General features: G+C 35.5%; 1 protein-coding gene across 5 annotated transcripts in view; it reads right to left on the bottom strand.

Annotated features, from left to right (window-relative positions):
* USP9X (ubiquitin specific peptidase 9 X-linked) overlaps positions 1–16,717 on the bottom strand; it is a 126,341-nt gene that overhangs the window by 51,980 nt on the left and 57,644 nt on the right. For all 5 annotated transcript variants that reach the window (XM_032621023.1, XM_032621026.1, XM_032621024.1 and 2 more), the window contains exons 15-21: positions 10,207–10,294; positions 7,183–7,525; positions 4,932–5,027; positions 3,901–4,112; positions 1,734–1,974; positions 1,224–1,373; positions 295–415 (exon numbers count right to left, since the gene is read on the bottom strand). In XM_032621023.1, the coding sequence (XP_032476914.1) occupies positions 295–415; positions 1,224–1,373; positions 1,734–1,974; positions 3,901–4,112; positions 4,932–5,027; positions 7,183–7,525; positions 10,207–10,294 (1,251 nt within the window). The remainder of the gene's footprint in view (positions 1–294; positions 416–1,223; positions 1,374–1,733; positions 1,975–3,900; positions 4,113–4,931; positions 5,028–7,182; positions 7,526–10,206; positions 10,295–16,717) is intronic.

Raw genomic sequence — 16,717 nt, 5'->3', positions numbered from 1 at the left:
GCTTGTACACCAATAAAACTTTGTTCATGGACACCAAAATTTAAATTTCATATAATTTTCATAAGTCACAAAATATTATTCTTTTGATTTTTTCCTCAGCAATTAGAAATTGTAAAAACCATCCTTAACTCTTGGGCTGTACCAAAAACACACTGTGGGTTGTATGTAGCCAGTGAGCTATAGTTTGCCAACTCCTGTTATTTTCCATCTAGGAAGAAAATTTGCTAACATACCCCTTTACTGTCCAACATGTACTTTATCAACATTATTATCATTTAAAAAGAAATTTCTTACCTGGTGGCATAAGTTTCATAAGTACTCTTGCTCCATCTCTAAGAGGTGGCATATTTAGGCTGCTACCCAAGTCTGCAACTTGCCAAAGGAAAGAGATGTATCTGGGATGCAGTGACATTATCTAGAATACAAAATACACAAAATATTTACCTGTAAATTACACCTCCCCAAAAGAAGAGTCCCCAAATAAATGTGTTGGTTTATCTCCACAGTTTTGCTTATGTCATTTCTATCCTGAAATGGTCTGCCTACCCCATCATCTCACTTTTAGAAATCCTTCCTAATGTAGACTGAATACATTATCCAAGCCACCTCCTGTACTTTGTGTGTGACAGCTTTTTTACTGTTTTGTTAAACTATTCCTCTTGTACATACAAGTCAGACTCTGTATAAACAAACGGCTGCCATGCCCGCTAACAGTTAAATTCCTAATGCAACTGTTGTAGAAAGCCAATCCTTCTGACACTGGAGTGGCTGGTATTATTGTAGCCATTAAAATTTTTGTGGGGAGGTAAGGAAGGCAGGAATCACTTTCTTTAGAAACAAGATATGTTACTGACAATCTAAGAAAGACTGCAGATATTTTCCTACAGAAACAGTTCTGAAGAATTCATTTTTGTGGTACAAATACAAAATACAGTGGTTATTTTGCTCAATAAACTCAACAGTTATAATTAAGTTGTATAATGGGCTAGTTTTATGTAAATATAACAACACTATATCTATACAAAATGTGGTTTTAAATTTCAACCAGGTTACAATCACCTTTCAAAGGGATCCATTCTCAAGTTATGGTTAAATGTACAATTATTTGATATTCTGCCACATTTAATTGTTAAGTTCAAGAAAAATGAACTGTTCTGTATACTTTATTCTTAAATAACCTAGCAAAATGCCTTGCATACAATAGCTCAAAACTATCTACTCACCACCCCGGGCAAACAGCTTTCCACTTCTGGATTGGGACCATCACTGTAATGATTACCATGGTTTCCAGGAGATCCAGTTGAGGAATCAGAAGAACTATCAGGGCTTGAAGGCATATTGGAACTTATTTGTGTAAGTTTGGCTGTAATTAGCTGAAAATGATATACTATGTTAGTACCAAAGACAAGGAAAAATACACAAAACAGAAGTTAGTGACATACCAACAAAAACCAAAAAACTACACATTATATTTTTAGAAATATAATTTATAACTGTTGTCTAACATAACCACTTAAATAGTTTTGTTTTCAGAAATCTTTTCCTCTACTATATTATAGGTACCATAATGCCTGTCTTATTTAGTGTTATAATTCAAACACCTAATACAGAAAAATACAGAGCCTCACACATAACAGACGCTCCATTAACATTTACTGAGTGAAATGTTGACTACAAAAATGAAAGTCCCCGGTTTGCTTTTCTTGAAAAGTTTGGTAATTATAGATACTTACCGATTTATCCTTTAAGTTTAACTGTCCAATCAACTTTCTATCATCTGCAGGATCTATCAGTTCACCGCCTACAAAGAGCTCAATTTTTGTATGAGCTACATTGGCTTTGATACGATTGAGAATACATCGTCGTACTGAACCGATTGTATCATTTGTATGAGACCATACGTCCAAGTCATCAACCTGTCTGCCCTGGTTTGGAAATCGAACTATAAAAGAAAGGTGTTTACCACGGAAAGCTCTGGGGGAAAAAAAAGGGAAACCATCATCATATTCAGCAGATTTTCAAATCTTCTTGCAAAGAAAATAAAGCTAGCAATTTAAAATTGAATATTTTCTTACTAAACAAGAGAAAGTGAGTTAAAGACACATTATTTTTAGGAACTTGAAAATATTTACTGCTCCTTTTAACTACAAATATTATAGTAATCTTCAAAACACAACAATCATATTTCACTGTTGTTACTCTTGGACCTATAGTTTACAGGTATCTAGTTATAAGACATTACAACAGACATGAGTAACATTTCATTTATTTTTAATGCTATAAAAGCCCAACTAATGTCAAGTCATCCCCAAAATGATATTTATGTTGGCATATTATCTTCCTGCAGGTAAGATACAAAAAAAACATATTCAAGGAGCAATTTTAATAATTTCAAAGAGAACTCAAATACTAATGGCTCACATTCTATAAATATCTCTAAATTATACGTATTATTTGAGTATACTAAACGGTGAAATCTTAAGAGAAACGTTAATAGACCCGAAGATGAGTGAATTAGGTAAGGGAAATTTTAAGAGGTACAAACTTCCAGTTAGAAAATAAATGAGTCATGGGATGACAGGTGGTAACTAATCATGGTGATCATTTTGTAATATAAGGAAATATTCAGGCACTATGTTGTGTACCAGGAACTAACATAGTGTTGTAGGTCAATTATACTTCAAAATCAAACAAACTCACAGAAAAAGAGATCAGATTTGTGATTACCGGGCTGGGGGCGGGGGGCGGGACAGGGGAGGGAGAATTGGATGAAGGCAGTTAAAAGGTACAAGCTTCCAGTTATAAAATAACTGAGTACTAGAGATGTAATGCTCAACATGATTAATAAACACTGCTCTATGTTATATATGAAAGCTGGGAAGAGAATAAATCCTGAGTTCTTGTCACAAGGGAAGAGTATTTTTTCCTTTTCTTTCTTTTGTATTTATATGAGATGATGGATGTTCACTAAACTTATTGTGGTAATCATTTCATGATGTACCAAGACAAATTATTATAAACTTATAAAGGCTGTATGTCAATTATATCTCAATAAAACTGGAAGAAAAAAAAGAGAAATGTTAGTAGACCATTTTAAAATATCTCTTGCTATACTGGCTATCTGTCAAAGCAGCTTTTAAGAGTTCTCTCCAATTACTTTGCAACCAGACTATGCTATTATTTTTAACAGTGGAAATGAATGGCATCAAAGCACTTCAACAGCAAAATACCCCTGGCAACACTTAACAGGCAACAAAGTCAATGGCAAAAAAAACCCCAAACAAACAAAAGAAGACCAACCAGAATAAAAAGAAGAAACTAGAGGGCTTCCCTGGTGATGCAGTGGTTAAGAATCCGCTTGCCATTGTAGGGGACACGGGTTCGAGCCCTGGGCTGGGAAGATCCCACATGCCGCGGAGCAACTAAGCCTGTGCACCACAACTACTGAGCCTGTGCTCTAGAGCCCGCGAGCCACAACTACTGAAGCCTGCGTGCTTAGAGCCCGTGCTCCGCAACAAGAGAAGCCACTGCAGTAAGAAGCCCGCGCACCGCAACGAAGAGCAGCCCCCGCTCAGAAACGAAGACCCAACGCAGTGAAAAAAAGAAAGCCATTAAGTTAAAAAAAAAAAAAAAAAAAAAGAAGAAACTAGATTTAATTGAGAATGCCCTAAACAAAAACAAGCAAAAAACAGATCCTGAAAACAAAAAAGGCCTACTATTAAAAAAAAAAAAAAATCTGTAAGATACAAATACTGTCTTAAAGCAAGACACTAGCGTTTATCAAAAAATGAAAAATTTCCTCTCTCCTTCTTCCTGTACATCATCACTTTTTAAAATCAAATGGCTAGGAAAATGTCAAATAATTAAGAAGTAGCACTAGTACATCAGTTATTCACAAACCTTGACATAGGTAGAATTGTTCTTTCCTCATGATAATCACTGTCACATTCATTTATATACTCCCGTAACACAGTTAATACTCGAACCATTCGAACAGCTTCCTGTCTTGCACAATTAATACTGTCTTTGTCACCATCCAAAACACACAGTGTGTCATAGGAGGCTTTCAAGCGATCAAAGCAAGACTGAATGAAGTCTTCATGGATTACCACCTACAAATAATGGGCCAAATAAAGACAGTTCAAGTTTTATATGTATATAAAGTGTTTCATATATATTAATAAAACATTAATCTAATTAAAGATGGCAACAATTTAAAGGTAGATCTCATTTAACCATGATCCTATTTAACGAGAGAATCTATGTTGATAATTGATAATAAAATATGTTTGAGAACAGACTTGTGGCTGCCAAGGGGGAGAGAAGGTGGGGGAGGGATGGATTGGGAGTTTGGGATTAGCACATGCAAACTACTATATACAGAATGGATAAAAACAAGGTCTTACTGTATAGCACAGGTAATTATATTCAACGTACTCTGATAAACCATAATGGAAAAGAAAATAAACAAAGAATGTATATATAACTGAATCACTTAGCTGTGCAGTAGAAATTAACACAACATGGTAAAATCTACTATACATCAATAAAATAGAAACAACAATAACAAACACACACTATGTTTTGTCAAAGGAAGCTAACATTATTTAAGTTAACAAGTATAAACTAGATAAACAAAACATGAACTTCAGGATTAGGTGTCAGAATGGAAAGAAATTCGGCCGAAATCTCCTACCATAACTATACTCAAAATAATCACTTCAAGATAATTATATCAAGATGAAACTCATTTAGACAGCATTTTGTAGGAGAGAAACGTGGACTAAATATTTTAGGTATGTTTTTATAATACGAATTGAAACAAAAACAATTTCTAGTTAATCTTGAAGTAAAGAAAAATATTCTTATTAGCAACAGTTCTTCAATCAGAATTCAAATTCGTGTAAGTTTTAATACATGTCAATCCTCACCTGATTGACCTGTAGCCTTGGACCAAGGTTCGTGTATATCTCTTTAAGGAGATCTATAGCTCTGCTGGCAATATCATCATTACTCTGAATCACCACCTAGGTTCAAAAAGATTCAAGTGTAAATACTTTTCAAGAAATATTTTAGTTGGGCATTTCCATTCTAACCATACCTTCCATTATTTTTAATACAGCATTCAATAATTTAAAAGGGAACATCGACTTTGATAATCAAGTAAAATTAAAGTGAGAAAACAGACCAAAAAATAACATATGCAAAACTCAAGTCTTTGAATAAATCAAAATCAAGTTAAGAAAGAAAGACACATTTTACTAAGAATAAAATATGCTGTCATTAGTATTATTTAACCCTGCAATTCAACACCCTGGTAACCAAGCAGTGAGATACTAAGGAAGGAATTCAAATTAATTAAAGGAAACAAAGATTATATGAAATACAGCTTACCATAAAAGGCTACCCACCCCTACCCCATTTGTATAGATCTTCATCACTCATCTAATCATATCAGTGGTTTTCAAACTATGTAGAGAACTCTAGAAGTGATAACGAGTTTTAGGGATGAACCCTGTAATAGGCTTGGGAGGGGGAAGGGAGTGAAGCATAGGGAGACCGAGTCACAAGAAAAAATCACGCTTTCCTTTCTCACTTCAACTAGTTTTACATTTTGGAGTATTATCTAAATTTTGACTTTTAAAAAGGGTCTCTGCTGTTTAAAAATGTTGAAAACCACGTACTTAAAGTCTGCATACTCAAATACCAAAGTAAACAACTTGGTCTGTCTGCAGAAAAATATTTCATATCCAGAAAACAATATAAACTGCTGTGAACAGATCAGATTTTTAAAGATAGGAATAATATATTAATACTATATTAGAACAACATGGATGGAACTTGACGGCATTATGCTAAGTGCTAATAAGTCAGACGGAGAGAGACAAATACTGTGTGATCTCATTTATATGTGCAATCTAAAAAAATAAAAAACACAGGGGCTTCCCTGGTAGCGCAGTGGTTGAGAGTCTGCCTGCCGATGCAGGGAACGCGGGTTCGTGCCCCGGGCCGGGAAGATCCCACATGCCGCGGAGTGGCTAGGCCCATGAGCCATGGCCGCTGAGCCTGCGCGTCCGGAGCCTGTGCTCCGCAACGGGAGAGGCTGCAAGAGTGAGAGGCTCACGTATCGCAAAAAAAAAAAAAAACCAAAAAACACAAACAAAAAAATGAACTCATAGATACAGAGAACAGATTAATGGTTGCCATATGGTGAACGGGTTCAAAAGGTACAAACTTCCAGTTATAAAATAAGTCAGTCCTGGGGATGTAATGCAGAGCACAGTGACTATAGGTAATAATACTGTAATTGCATATTTGAAAGAGTGAATGGTAAGAGAGTAAATTTTTTTTTGGCCAAGCCTCACAGCTTTTGGGATCTTAGTTCCCCAACCAGGGATTGAACCCAGGCCACAGCAGTGAAAGCACCGAGTCCTAACCACTGGACCACCAGGAAATTCGAGTAAATCTTAAAAGTTCTCATTACAAGAAAAAAAAATGTAACTGTGTAGTGATAGATGTTAACCAGACTTATTGTGATCATTTTGCAATACGTACACATCAAATCATTATGCTGTATACCTGAAACTAATGTAGTGTTGTATGTCAATTATATCTCAACTAAAAAAAAAATATATATATATATATATATATATATATATATATATATATACTATAAAGGTGGAAAAATTAGTGGAAAAATTAGCCTTAAGTAGATAATATTTTACTCAGGTATCTAAAAATATCACAAGTTAAACAGTGCTGATAAAGTGTACATTCATAATCCTTTCTAAATAAAGTCTTTTTTTCTGTCCTCTATTTTAGCATTAAATGGGTAAGCTAAAATTAATGCTGAAGAAGAAACAGAGGTCTACTTTAAATTAAAAAAGGGAAGAAAATAACTTTCATGGAGGGGCATGAAAGATCTGTACGGTCAGTGCATTCACTTCTAAACACATCTGGGACAGACAGATTCTAAGCCAAGACAAAAGGAACAACAGTGGCAGAAGGAGGGGGAGGGGGAGGGAGGGAGAAAAGTAAGATAAAGATGAACTATCACTACCTCCTGCGACAAGCATCAGAGCAGCATACATACATATAATTCATTTGTACAAATGTGATTTCTTACCTATTTGAAAAACTACATCAGATACACTGCTTACAAAGTTCCTACTTTTCACTTACCCTCCAAAGGTAGTCTAATCCTATTAATTCCAAATCATCCATCATATATGCTCTCCTTTTTGCTACTAGTTTTCCTTCTCGACAATTCACAGCTTTGAAGAATCGCTCAAAACATTTCATTCCATTTTCAGTCAGTAGAGAAGGATCAAGCTGAAGTACATTGCTTTCAAAGAAGTCCTTATTAATATCAGGATCCAAGTCTGGTTCATCACCCATCAACTTGGAATACCACTTAAAACAGGCTTCACGATCACAAAGGTAAACTGCGTTCTCTGCTAAGCATTTCCATATTTGTTTTGCCTGAGGAGCGCAGAGCCACAATTGGCCATCCTTCAATAAAAATCTTAAAAAACATAAAAAATTAGCAATTAGATCTACATAATTTTTTATCCTGAAAGGCAATCTGTGTCTATATATGGGAAATAATCCATTTATCACAATTATATTTTAACTACAGGTAAAAAGATGTCAGTTTTTATCAACATCTTAAAATAACTTCTTTCTTAATTTTTATCTATTACTAAAAAATACTAGATATTAATTCATTCAACAAGCACATATTAAGCACCTACAATGTGCCAGGAACTCTGCTACGTCACTGGACCTAAACTGAAAAAAAGATTTATTCCCTCTACGCGTGAAACACTGTAAATCAACTATACTTCAATAAAAATAAAATAAAAGGATACACATTGGGAGAAAAAAAGATTTGTTCCCTGAACTTAAACAGTTTCATCTTTGAAACCAGCCATTTTGAAAGTATGTTTAATAGGTTACCTGAGATTTAGCATTTTGCTTATATGGTATCATTGGAGAAAGAGATATTCTATTATGTGACTTTATAGATAACCAACTTATCAACGCTGAAGAGTTAAAATTGCTTAAATTTTAATATTTGATGATGATCTAATATTCATCACTCAGTACCTGGCCACACTGAACAGAATAACTGACATATTTTAAACTTTTTAATGTCAAAACTCAACAGGATGCTTATTAATTATTCAGTGGCATTCTCGAGGGTCTTTTTAGTTTTGGGACTATAGGTTTAGTTCAAGTGAATTCTGTTTCAACTAGTTTCTTCAGTTAGCTTTCTTTTTCTTTTAGCATTCATCCACCCACCCTGTCTGCCATATCTCTGAATGACAAGAGAATAAACATCTCATTTTATTCTGAAGAACTTAACACAATCTTTAGCTAATGTAATGGTGGCTCCATTCCCAATTACATAGCAAGGTGAATGTATTTAAGGTTCCCTCTTCATTTCAAAGCATTTTGAGTTATCAATTCTAGTGTCTTTGATATTTTCATAGTATTGCTGAGCTTAAACAGGGCTTCTAGCACCTGTCCCACCTAACCCTGTCACCTCTAATTTACAGATAGGAAACTGAGGTCCAATATGATAAAATACAGTTGTTTTCAGTTTTGAGTTGTATTTTGTTTTGTTTTGGTTTTTAAAAACAGCAGCAGAAAACTTTCTTCAAGCAAAAATTCCATTTGGAAGGCCAATGTATAAAAATAAAAGCAGAGATGTTTCAATTGTTGGGAAGAGGAGGAAAGAAGTGAGAAATGGGGATAAAACCTCTACTGCCTGTCCAGAAATCTTGGAGGAAGCTCGTCAAAAGCCCTAAGGCTCCAACGTAGGTTTGAAAAATCACTGGTCTAATAGAAAGAGCATAGACTTAAGTCAGATACACCTAGTTGAGTAGTGCAGCACTATGATATACTGGTTGTGTGATTTCAAACAAGCTAGTTTAAGCCATGCGAATCTCAGTTTTCTTATTAATCAAACTGGGATAATACCTGCCTCCCTGCACTGCTATGTAAAGCATTTAACACAAGCCAAATACATAGTCAAGTTCGGTTCCCATCCCTTGAGAGAACTGCTGTAGGTCATATAGATAGGTACTAATAGAGCAAGGACTAAAAATAAGTTCTCTGATCCCAAACTTTAATTTAGCAAAAGAGCTGATAACCACCCTTCTGTTCTAGGCAATCTAAGATACAACACACACCAATCAATAACAATGGCTCACTATGGCAATGATTCTCAATCTGGGGAGGAAGGTCCTTCCATCTAGATGGTTGAAAAACAAAACACACACAAAACCACTTCACTTTAAACAAATACCAAATTTCTTAAAATCTGGTGTCTAGAGTTTTCCCTCAAGTTAAAATCTTAATGTACCTACTTATGTCAATGCTTCCAAGTAAGCACATAATTCAATAAACGTAAGCCTATAATTAATGTAGCCCAGGAGAAAATTCCCCAGTGTATCAAAATAATAAATGCAATAGATTTTCTGAGGCACTGATAATCTGGGCATTTCCTTCAGCATGCTTATGATCTGAATAAGCTCTTCTGCTATATGATGTGGTTTCTGAATTCACAAGAAACCTCTCATTATGAAAAATTTTAACTATTTCAAATCTACAAGTGTATAATCATTAAAAGCTAAACATCAATGAGTAAATCAAGCCTTGGACTACATTTAACTTCGGCTTAAGTGAATAAACCTCTTTTCTTCATCCCCATCAGAATAACGTTGTTAACCTATGACTCCAGACTGCCTTTGTCAGCCACTGTTAGGATAAACGAGGCACCAAAGAACTCAATCACTCTTTTGGGGTGCTGGTCGAACAGCCTTTTCTCCCCATTTCCTTACTGTCTATGATATCATTATATGGTTCTCTACCTGGTTCTGTCAAAATATGGAAATCTCTTCTTTAAAAATAAATATAAACAAATACGAAGACCAGAAGTCTATATACAAAAGGTTTAAATGTGTTCTCTTCAAAATACGTCTTTGCAGTCAAAGAAGAAAAGTTAAAACTCAGCCAATAATTTAAAAATATTTAATAATGAACACATAGGGAAATGTCCTGTGACTTTCATGTAATGATTTCCACATGGGGAAATAAAATATGGCAAGAGCCACCTAACAAAGACCTAGTCATACAGCATGTCAACTTGGTATTCTTTATTTGTCTTAAAAAGAGCAACACCAATTGTTTAAAACAAACCTAAGGAAGTTAAGCCGTTCTTGGACTTCTTGAACGTGACTATATCTACTTCCCAGCCTCACAGTTTGTGGGTCATAGTCTTCATGGTCTGCAAATTAAGAAAAATCTTGCATTATACACATGGTTATCCATATCATTGCTGACTTTAATCAAAGGAAGTCAGTTAAAAAGTCGTTAATCCTTTATCACTAAAAGGCAACATGAAATTTACTAATTACTGGTAGTTTCTACCCATCTCCTTTTTCCCAACCAAAATAACCTTTCCTTTCACATAACCAAAAGAAAATAGTCTGTTAAATGTGCTGTCAAAAATAATTCTTCATACAACCCCTTCGCCCAATTTTCATACATAATGAATTTCTGATTACAGCCTAAGACTGACCTGAGTGGCCTATGTTATAAAAAAATCATATTACCAACCTCTATCTAGGAAGTTAGAGTTAACACAAGATGCTACTCTACATAATGAAGTTATCATACCATAATCACCACCAGCATGTTATGAAAGCCTTGAACATTCTCAGATAAATTTAAGAAAACCTACCCTTCTATCACAGCACGATGATGGGTATATATTGGTCACTAGGCCTAGCTTAATTTGGAAATTCCTTAAAAAAATTTAAATAAAATAAAGCTAGTAAACCCTTTGGTTTTACTTTCATTAGAGTATACCCTACAATGGAAGAAAAAAGTCTCATAGTGTTTGCAATGAAAAGACCAGAGCAAAAAAAAAATCTTTAAAAGCACCTCTGGTCCTAAAAACACGTTGGACAGTGTTTTTTTGTTTTTATTTTATTGGAAAAAGCCATATATGATCTGGAAATGGTCGAGTTAATTTGTGGCTTAGAGCAGAAGAAAGCTGAAGCAAACGTTCTGAACACGTGCTTTCAACTACTTGGGAATCAGTGACATTTCTTCCAGAAAGTTGATGCAAGTTATGCAGGAATAAGAAATTATGTAATTTTTTAAAAAAGAAATTGTATAATTTAATTAGCATTAATTATTGGTATTTCCATACCCTGGATCTTATGGTATGTGTATGCTAGTGCCAAAGAATTCTGGTTGTGTGTGACGCTTTAGACATAGTAATGGTAATGTCTTAATTTTTTTTAAAATTATTTTTGGCTGCATTGGGTCTTTGTTGCTGCACGCGGGCTTCCTCTAGTTGCGGTGAGCAGGGGCTACTCTTCGTTGCGGTGGCTTCTCTTGTTGCGGGGCATGGGCTCTAGGAGTGCAGGCTTCAGTAGTTGCAGCACTCAGTTCAGTAGCTGCAGCATGCAGGCCCTAGAGCGCAGGCTCAGTAGTTGTGGCGCACGGGCTTAGCTGCTCTGCGGTATATAGGATCTTCCTGGACCAGGGCTCGAACACGTGCCCCCTGCATTGGCAGGCGGATTCTTAACCACTGCGCCACCAGGGAAGTCCAATAAATGTCTTCCAATACAGTGAGGTTTCTTCTCTGAACAAAATCTTAACATGTTGTAAAGATGGACCGCTTACAATGTTTAGAAACATCTTTTGATGCTTTGGTGAAGAAAAGCAGCCCAATGTATTATGACTACCTGCTTTATACTTCCACATAATACTGCTATCTACCCAAGTCCTAAACACATATTGTCTACTCCCAAAAAAAGTCAATTTCATCAGGGCTCAGGACTTGAAGCACTACTTCTCAAGAGGTTTTCTCAAGAAACGGAGTAGAGTTCTATTCCACTATGTAGCAATTTTCTTTTTCAGAGCATCAGTCAAAGTACCTGAATAAATGATGGACTTTTTTCCTTAACAAGGAGTTTACACACAGTTTTGTTTGTCAGGTTCTTCTTTAGGGGAAATTTTAATAATTTCAAAAGTAAGTTTAAAAAATAATATAAGAAACACTTATGACCTTTACTCGCATCACCAGTTGTTTACATTTTGCCCCATTTGCTTAACTAATCATCACATATATGTATATGTGTGTGTGTGTAATTTTTCTAAACCATTTGAGAGTAACTTGGCAACATGTCCCTTTATTCCTAAATACAGCAATAAACATTTCTGAATAACAAAGACATTCTCTTACATAACCACACACAATTACCAAATTAACACTGATACAATAGTATTGTATTATCTAACCCAAGGCTTCTCAACAGCACATTATTGACATTTGGGGCTGGATAATTCTTTGCTGTGTTGAACTGCCCTATGCAGCAGTGTAGGATATCTAGCAGCATCCCAGGCCTCTACCCACTAAATTCCAGGAGCATCCTTGCCCAACTGCCCCCCTCCCAAATTAAGATAACCAAAAAATATCTCCAATTTTACCAGTAATGTCCATTTATGCCTTCTTTACCCCAAATCCATTAAGTACACACTGCTTTCAGCTGTCACACTAATTCTTCTTTAATCTGGAGAATTCAACATTCTTTTTATTTCTTGACCTTTTATAAAACTATGAGCCAATTTTGTTGCATGTTGCTTAATGTGGGCTTCTCTGATGCTTCCACATGATTAGATTCAGGCTAGGCATTTTGGCAACAAAGAGTACCACAGAAGTAACCCTATATCCTCCTCAAAGAATCATTATCAGGAGTAACAGCGTATGTCATTCTGCGGCAGTATTCATGTCAACTTTGATCACCTGGTCAATGCGGTTTCCACCAGCTTTCTCCACTGTAAAGTTACTATTTTCCTTTCTAATTAATTTGTGGGGAGATACTTTGAGACTATGTAAATAGCTTGTCTATCAAACTTTTACCCACTAGTTTTAGCATCCTCTCCCTTTTATTTAGGTGGCAGCACTTTATCAAGAGCTGGGACCCTGAACATAGGGAAGAGATTTGAAAACATTCAATGAAAGCCAAACAATAATCAAGAAAAGTCAAGAAGTAAGAAGATCCCTCTATGCTAAATAGGAATAGAGGAGCCCTACACTTCGCCACAGAGGCGTTTCCGGGCTTATAAAACATAAACAAGATGGTTGGTGGTTCTGCCCATAAACATTCAGCTCTAAATAAATAAAGAGATCAGTTAGCTTATGGCTAAGGCTAACATGAACTGGCTCTTGTCATTATTATTTTTTAAAATTTATTTTTGGCTGCATTGGGTCTCTGTTGCTGTGTGTGGATTTTCTCTAGTTGTGGCGAGTGGGGGCTACTCTTCGTTGCGGTGCACAGTCTTCTCATTGCGGTGGCTTCTCTTTGTTGCAGATCATGGACTCTAGGCACACAGGCTTCAGTAGTTGTGGGATACGGGCTTAGCTGCTCTGTGGCATGTGGGATCTTCCCAGACCAGGGCTCAAACCTGTGTCCTCTGCATCGGCAGGCAGATTCTTAAGCACTGTGCCACCAGGGAAGTCCAGGAGCGTGGAGTCTTAAACACTGGACCACCAGGGAAGTTCCTGTATATTGATCTTAATTCCTGCAATCTAGGGAAACTCATTTATTAGTTTTAATAGATTTTAGCAGATTCTTTAGAATTTTCTGTATATGAGATGGTGTTATCTATTAGACATAATTTACAATTTCTTTTCCAATCTGGATGCTTTTTATTTCTTTTTCATGTCTAGTTGATCTCACTAACATCTCCAGTAGAATGTTAAATAAAAGGGACTAGAGTGGACATCCTTGTCTCATTCCTAATCCTAAGAGGAAAGCAGCCAGTCTTTCACCATTAAGTATGATGTTAGCTGTAGGTTTTTTGAGATGCCCTTTATCAGGTTGAGGAAATTTCCTTCTATTCCTGGTTTGCTGAATGTTTTTATAATCCAAGGTGTTGGATTTTGTCAAATGCTTTTTCTGCATCTACTGAGATGATCTCATAGTTTGGGCCCTTTATTCTATTAATATAGTATATTACAATTGACTTGGGGTGTCAAATCAACATTGTATTACAGGGATACATTCCATTTGGCCCTGGTGCTTAATCCTTTTTATACGTTGCTGGATTCTGTTTGCTTGTTTTTTTTGATAACTTTTGACTATATCACAAGGTATACTGATCTGCAATTTTCTTTTGATGTCTTTGTATTATTTTGGTAGCAGGATAACAATGGCTTCATACTATGAGCCTGGAAGTATTCCTCTTTTTGAAAGAATATGTGAAGGACTGGTGTTAATTCTTCTTTAAATATTCAGTAAATTCAGTAATTCACTAATGAAATTCACTAAACCTGGTTCTGGGCTTTTCTTTGTGGGAAGTTTTTTGATTACTAATTCAATCTTTTTACTTGTTATACATCTATTCAAATTTTCAATTGCTTCTTGAGTCAATTTCAGTAATCTGGCATTCTCTTATTTTTTAAATTTTTGTTAAGGTTAGTGATCTGATGGCCTCTCCTTTTTGACTTTCACAACTGAGCCTAACTAAATGTTTGTAAATTTTGTTGATCTTTTCAAAGAACCAACTTTCAGTTTCATTGATTTTCTCTTCTCTATTTCACTTACTTCTGCTCTAACCTTTATTAATTACTTTTTGTTTTCGGGTTAGTTTTCTCTATTCTACCTTTTGAAGGTGAAATGTTACTGATTTGCAATCTTTCTTCTTTAATACAGGAATTCTGCAGTATAAATTTCCTCTAAGCACTGATTTCGGAACACTCCGTAAGTTCTGACATTTTGTTCTTTTTCATTCATCTCAGCATATTCTCATTTCACTTAGCATTTCATCTTTGACCCACTGGTTAGTAAAGAATGTATACTTTCCATACACCTATGAAATTCCCAAATTTATTTTTAATTTATAATTTAATTCCACTGTGTACAAAAAACCTACTTGTATAATTGCAATGCTTTTAAAGTTAATTAGGCTTGCTTATAGCCTAGAGTATGGTCTATCCTGGAGGATATTCTGTGTATACATGAGAAGAACTTACATTCTGCTGTTTTCGGGTGGAGTATTCTACAGATATCTTTTAGGTAGTTTATGGGTTTATACTGTTCAGGTCTTCTATTCCCCCCTCCACCCCCCCATGGCTTTAAATTACTGTCTGCTGTCAGTTGCTTTCAGCCTAATTACTTCCTTTAATATTTCTTCAAAGGCAAGTTGGCTAGCAACAAATTATTGCAACTTTTGAGAATGTCTTTACTTTGCCTTCATTTCTGAAAGACAGTTTTGCTGAATGTAAGGTCCTTAGTTGTCAAGTCCCTTCCCTGCCCCTGGCACTTTGAATAGGTTGTCCTACTGCCTTCTGGCCACCAATATTCTGATAAATCAGTTGTTAATTTTATTGGGGTTTCCTTGTATATGAGGAGGTAATTGAAAGTGGCAGTCCTCAGAAGACAGAATGCAAAAATGTGATCTACAATAAAGACAAGTCCTCCAACTCTATCCAGAAACCAGGAAAAATGGTAAATAAAACTTTTATAAGTGCTCAAGCCAGTACAAAGTCTATCCTACCAATAAGGTAAACTTTAAGTGAAAACTGAGAGATGGTTTTATACTGTGCTGTATGCATATAAAAAACTTTTAAAAAATGACTTGGTAAGCACCAATGCTTGAAGGCAATAAGAACACATGAGTAAATATTGAAGATAATTTTAGTAAGTTCATTACTTTATCTAAATAATGTTAAAACAGGAGGCAGAATCGGCTGACCATACTATTGAGGAAATGTCGCCACACACCCCACCCCACCCCGCCAAAGCTTAAGGTACTAGTACAGATGAAACACTGGCAGGACAAATACTACTGGTGAAATACTTATCAGAAATTGAGAATATCAGTAAACTAGAAGCCTGATGTTATCCTGCTGAATAATGTCTCATACCTAATGGGATCCATGCAACACTTTTATTATATAGAGGCTAAAACGTAATTTATTTTTGAATTGCAAATTTGGAAATCGGTGGTTGATCGATTTCCAAATGGTGTGAAAAGTTTGTTTTAACAAGGAAAATTTTACTAGCTTTAAAAATTACTTTCTCCCCCATATTTAAGTATCTAGAGACTGATCAGTATTAATCAGAAGATTACTACAATAGAGGAAGAAAAAGTATCAAAGATAGTTAGAAGGTATGGTGTCAATTAAGTCAGGGGAACATATCAGTAGCAACAAGAATTCAAGGGCTTACTATGTACCAGGCATTATTCTAGCATAAATAACTTGTTCAAGGTCATACACCTAATATGTTAGGTCATGTTTCAAATCTAGGCAATCTTACTATGCAGATTCACATCTCTTACTTTGTGAAGATACAGACAATATAAGAAGGGAAACTGAAGCCTGAAGACATTCAGTCCATGAAATTGAGATGAAGCAATGACTCATGTAGAATTTGACTACAAAGGAAAAGAAAACCCTAGTGAGGCTGAACTGTACATGTATCATCTCCTGATAGCCTCGAGAGCAGGATTCTCAACCTCTGACAATGAAATTAAATGAAATACCACATGCAAATAAATTAAGTAAAAATTAGCAATGCAACACATGTGGTTTATATTAAGGCTTCATTTGGGGGGAAGGCCTGCATTGGCATCTGTGAGGGCTTTGTACCATCAAGAAGAGGTGGCATCATAACAGAATGTGAGTTAC

This window comes from Phocoena sinus, chromosome X, assembly GCF_008692025.1.
Source record: "Phocoena sinus isolate mPhoSin1 chromosome X, mPhoSin1.pri, whole genome shotgun sequence".
NCBI classification, from domain to species: Eukaryota; Metazoa; Chordata; class Mammalia; order Artiodactyla; family Phocoenidae; genus Phocoena; species Phocoena sinus.
Note: the sequence above shows the minus strand (reverse complement) of the source record. Positions and strands in the feature narration are given on the sequence as shown.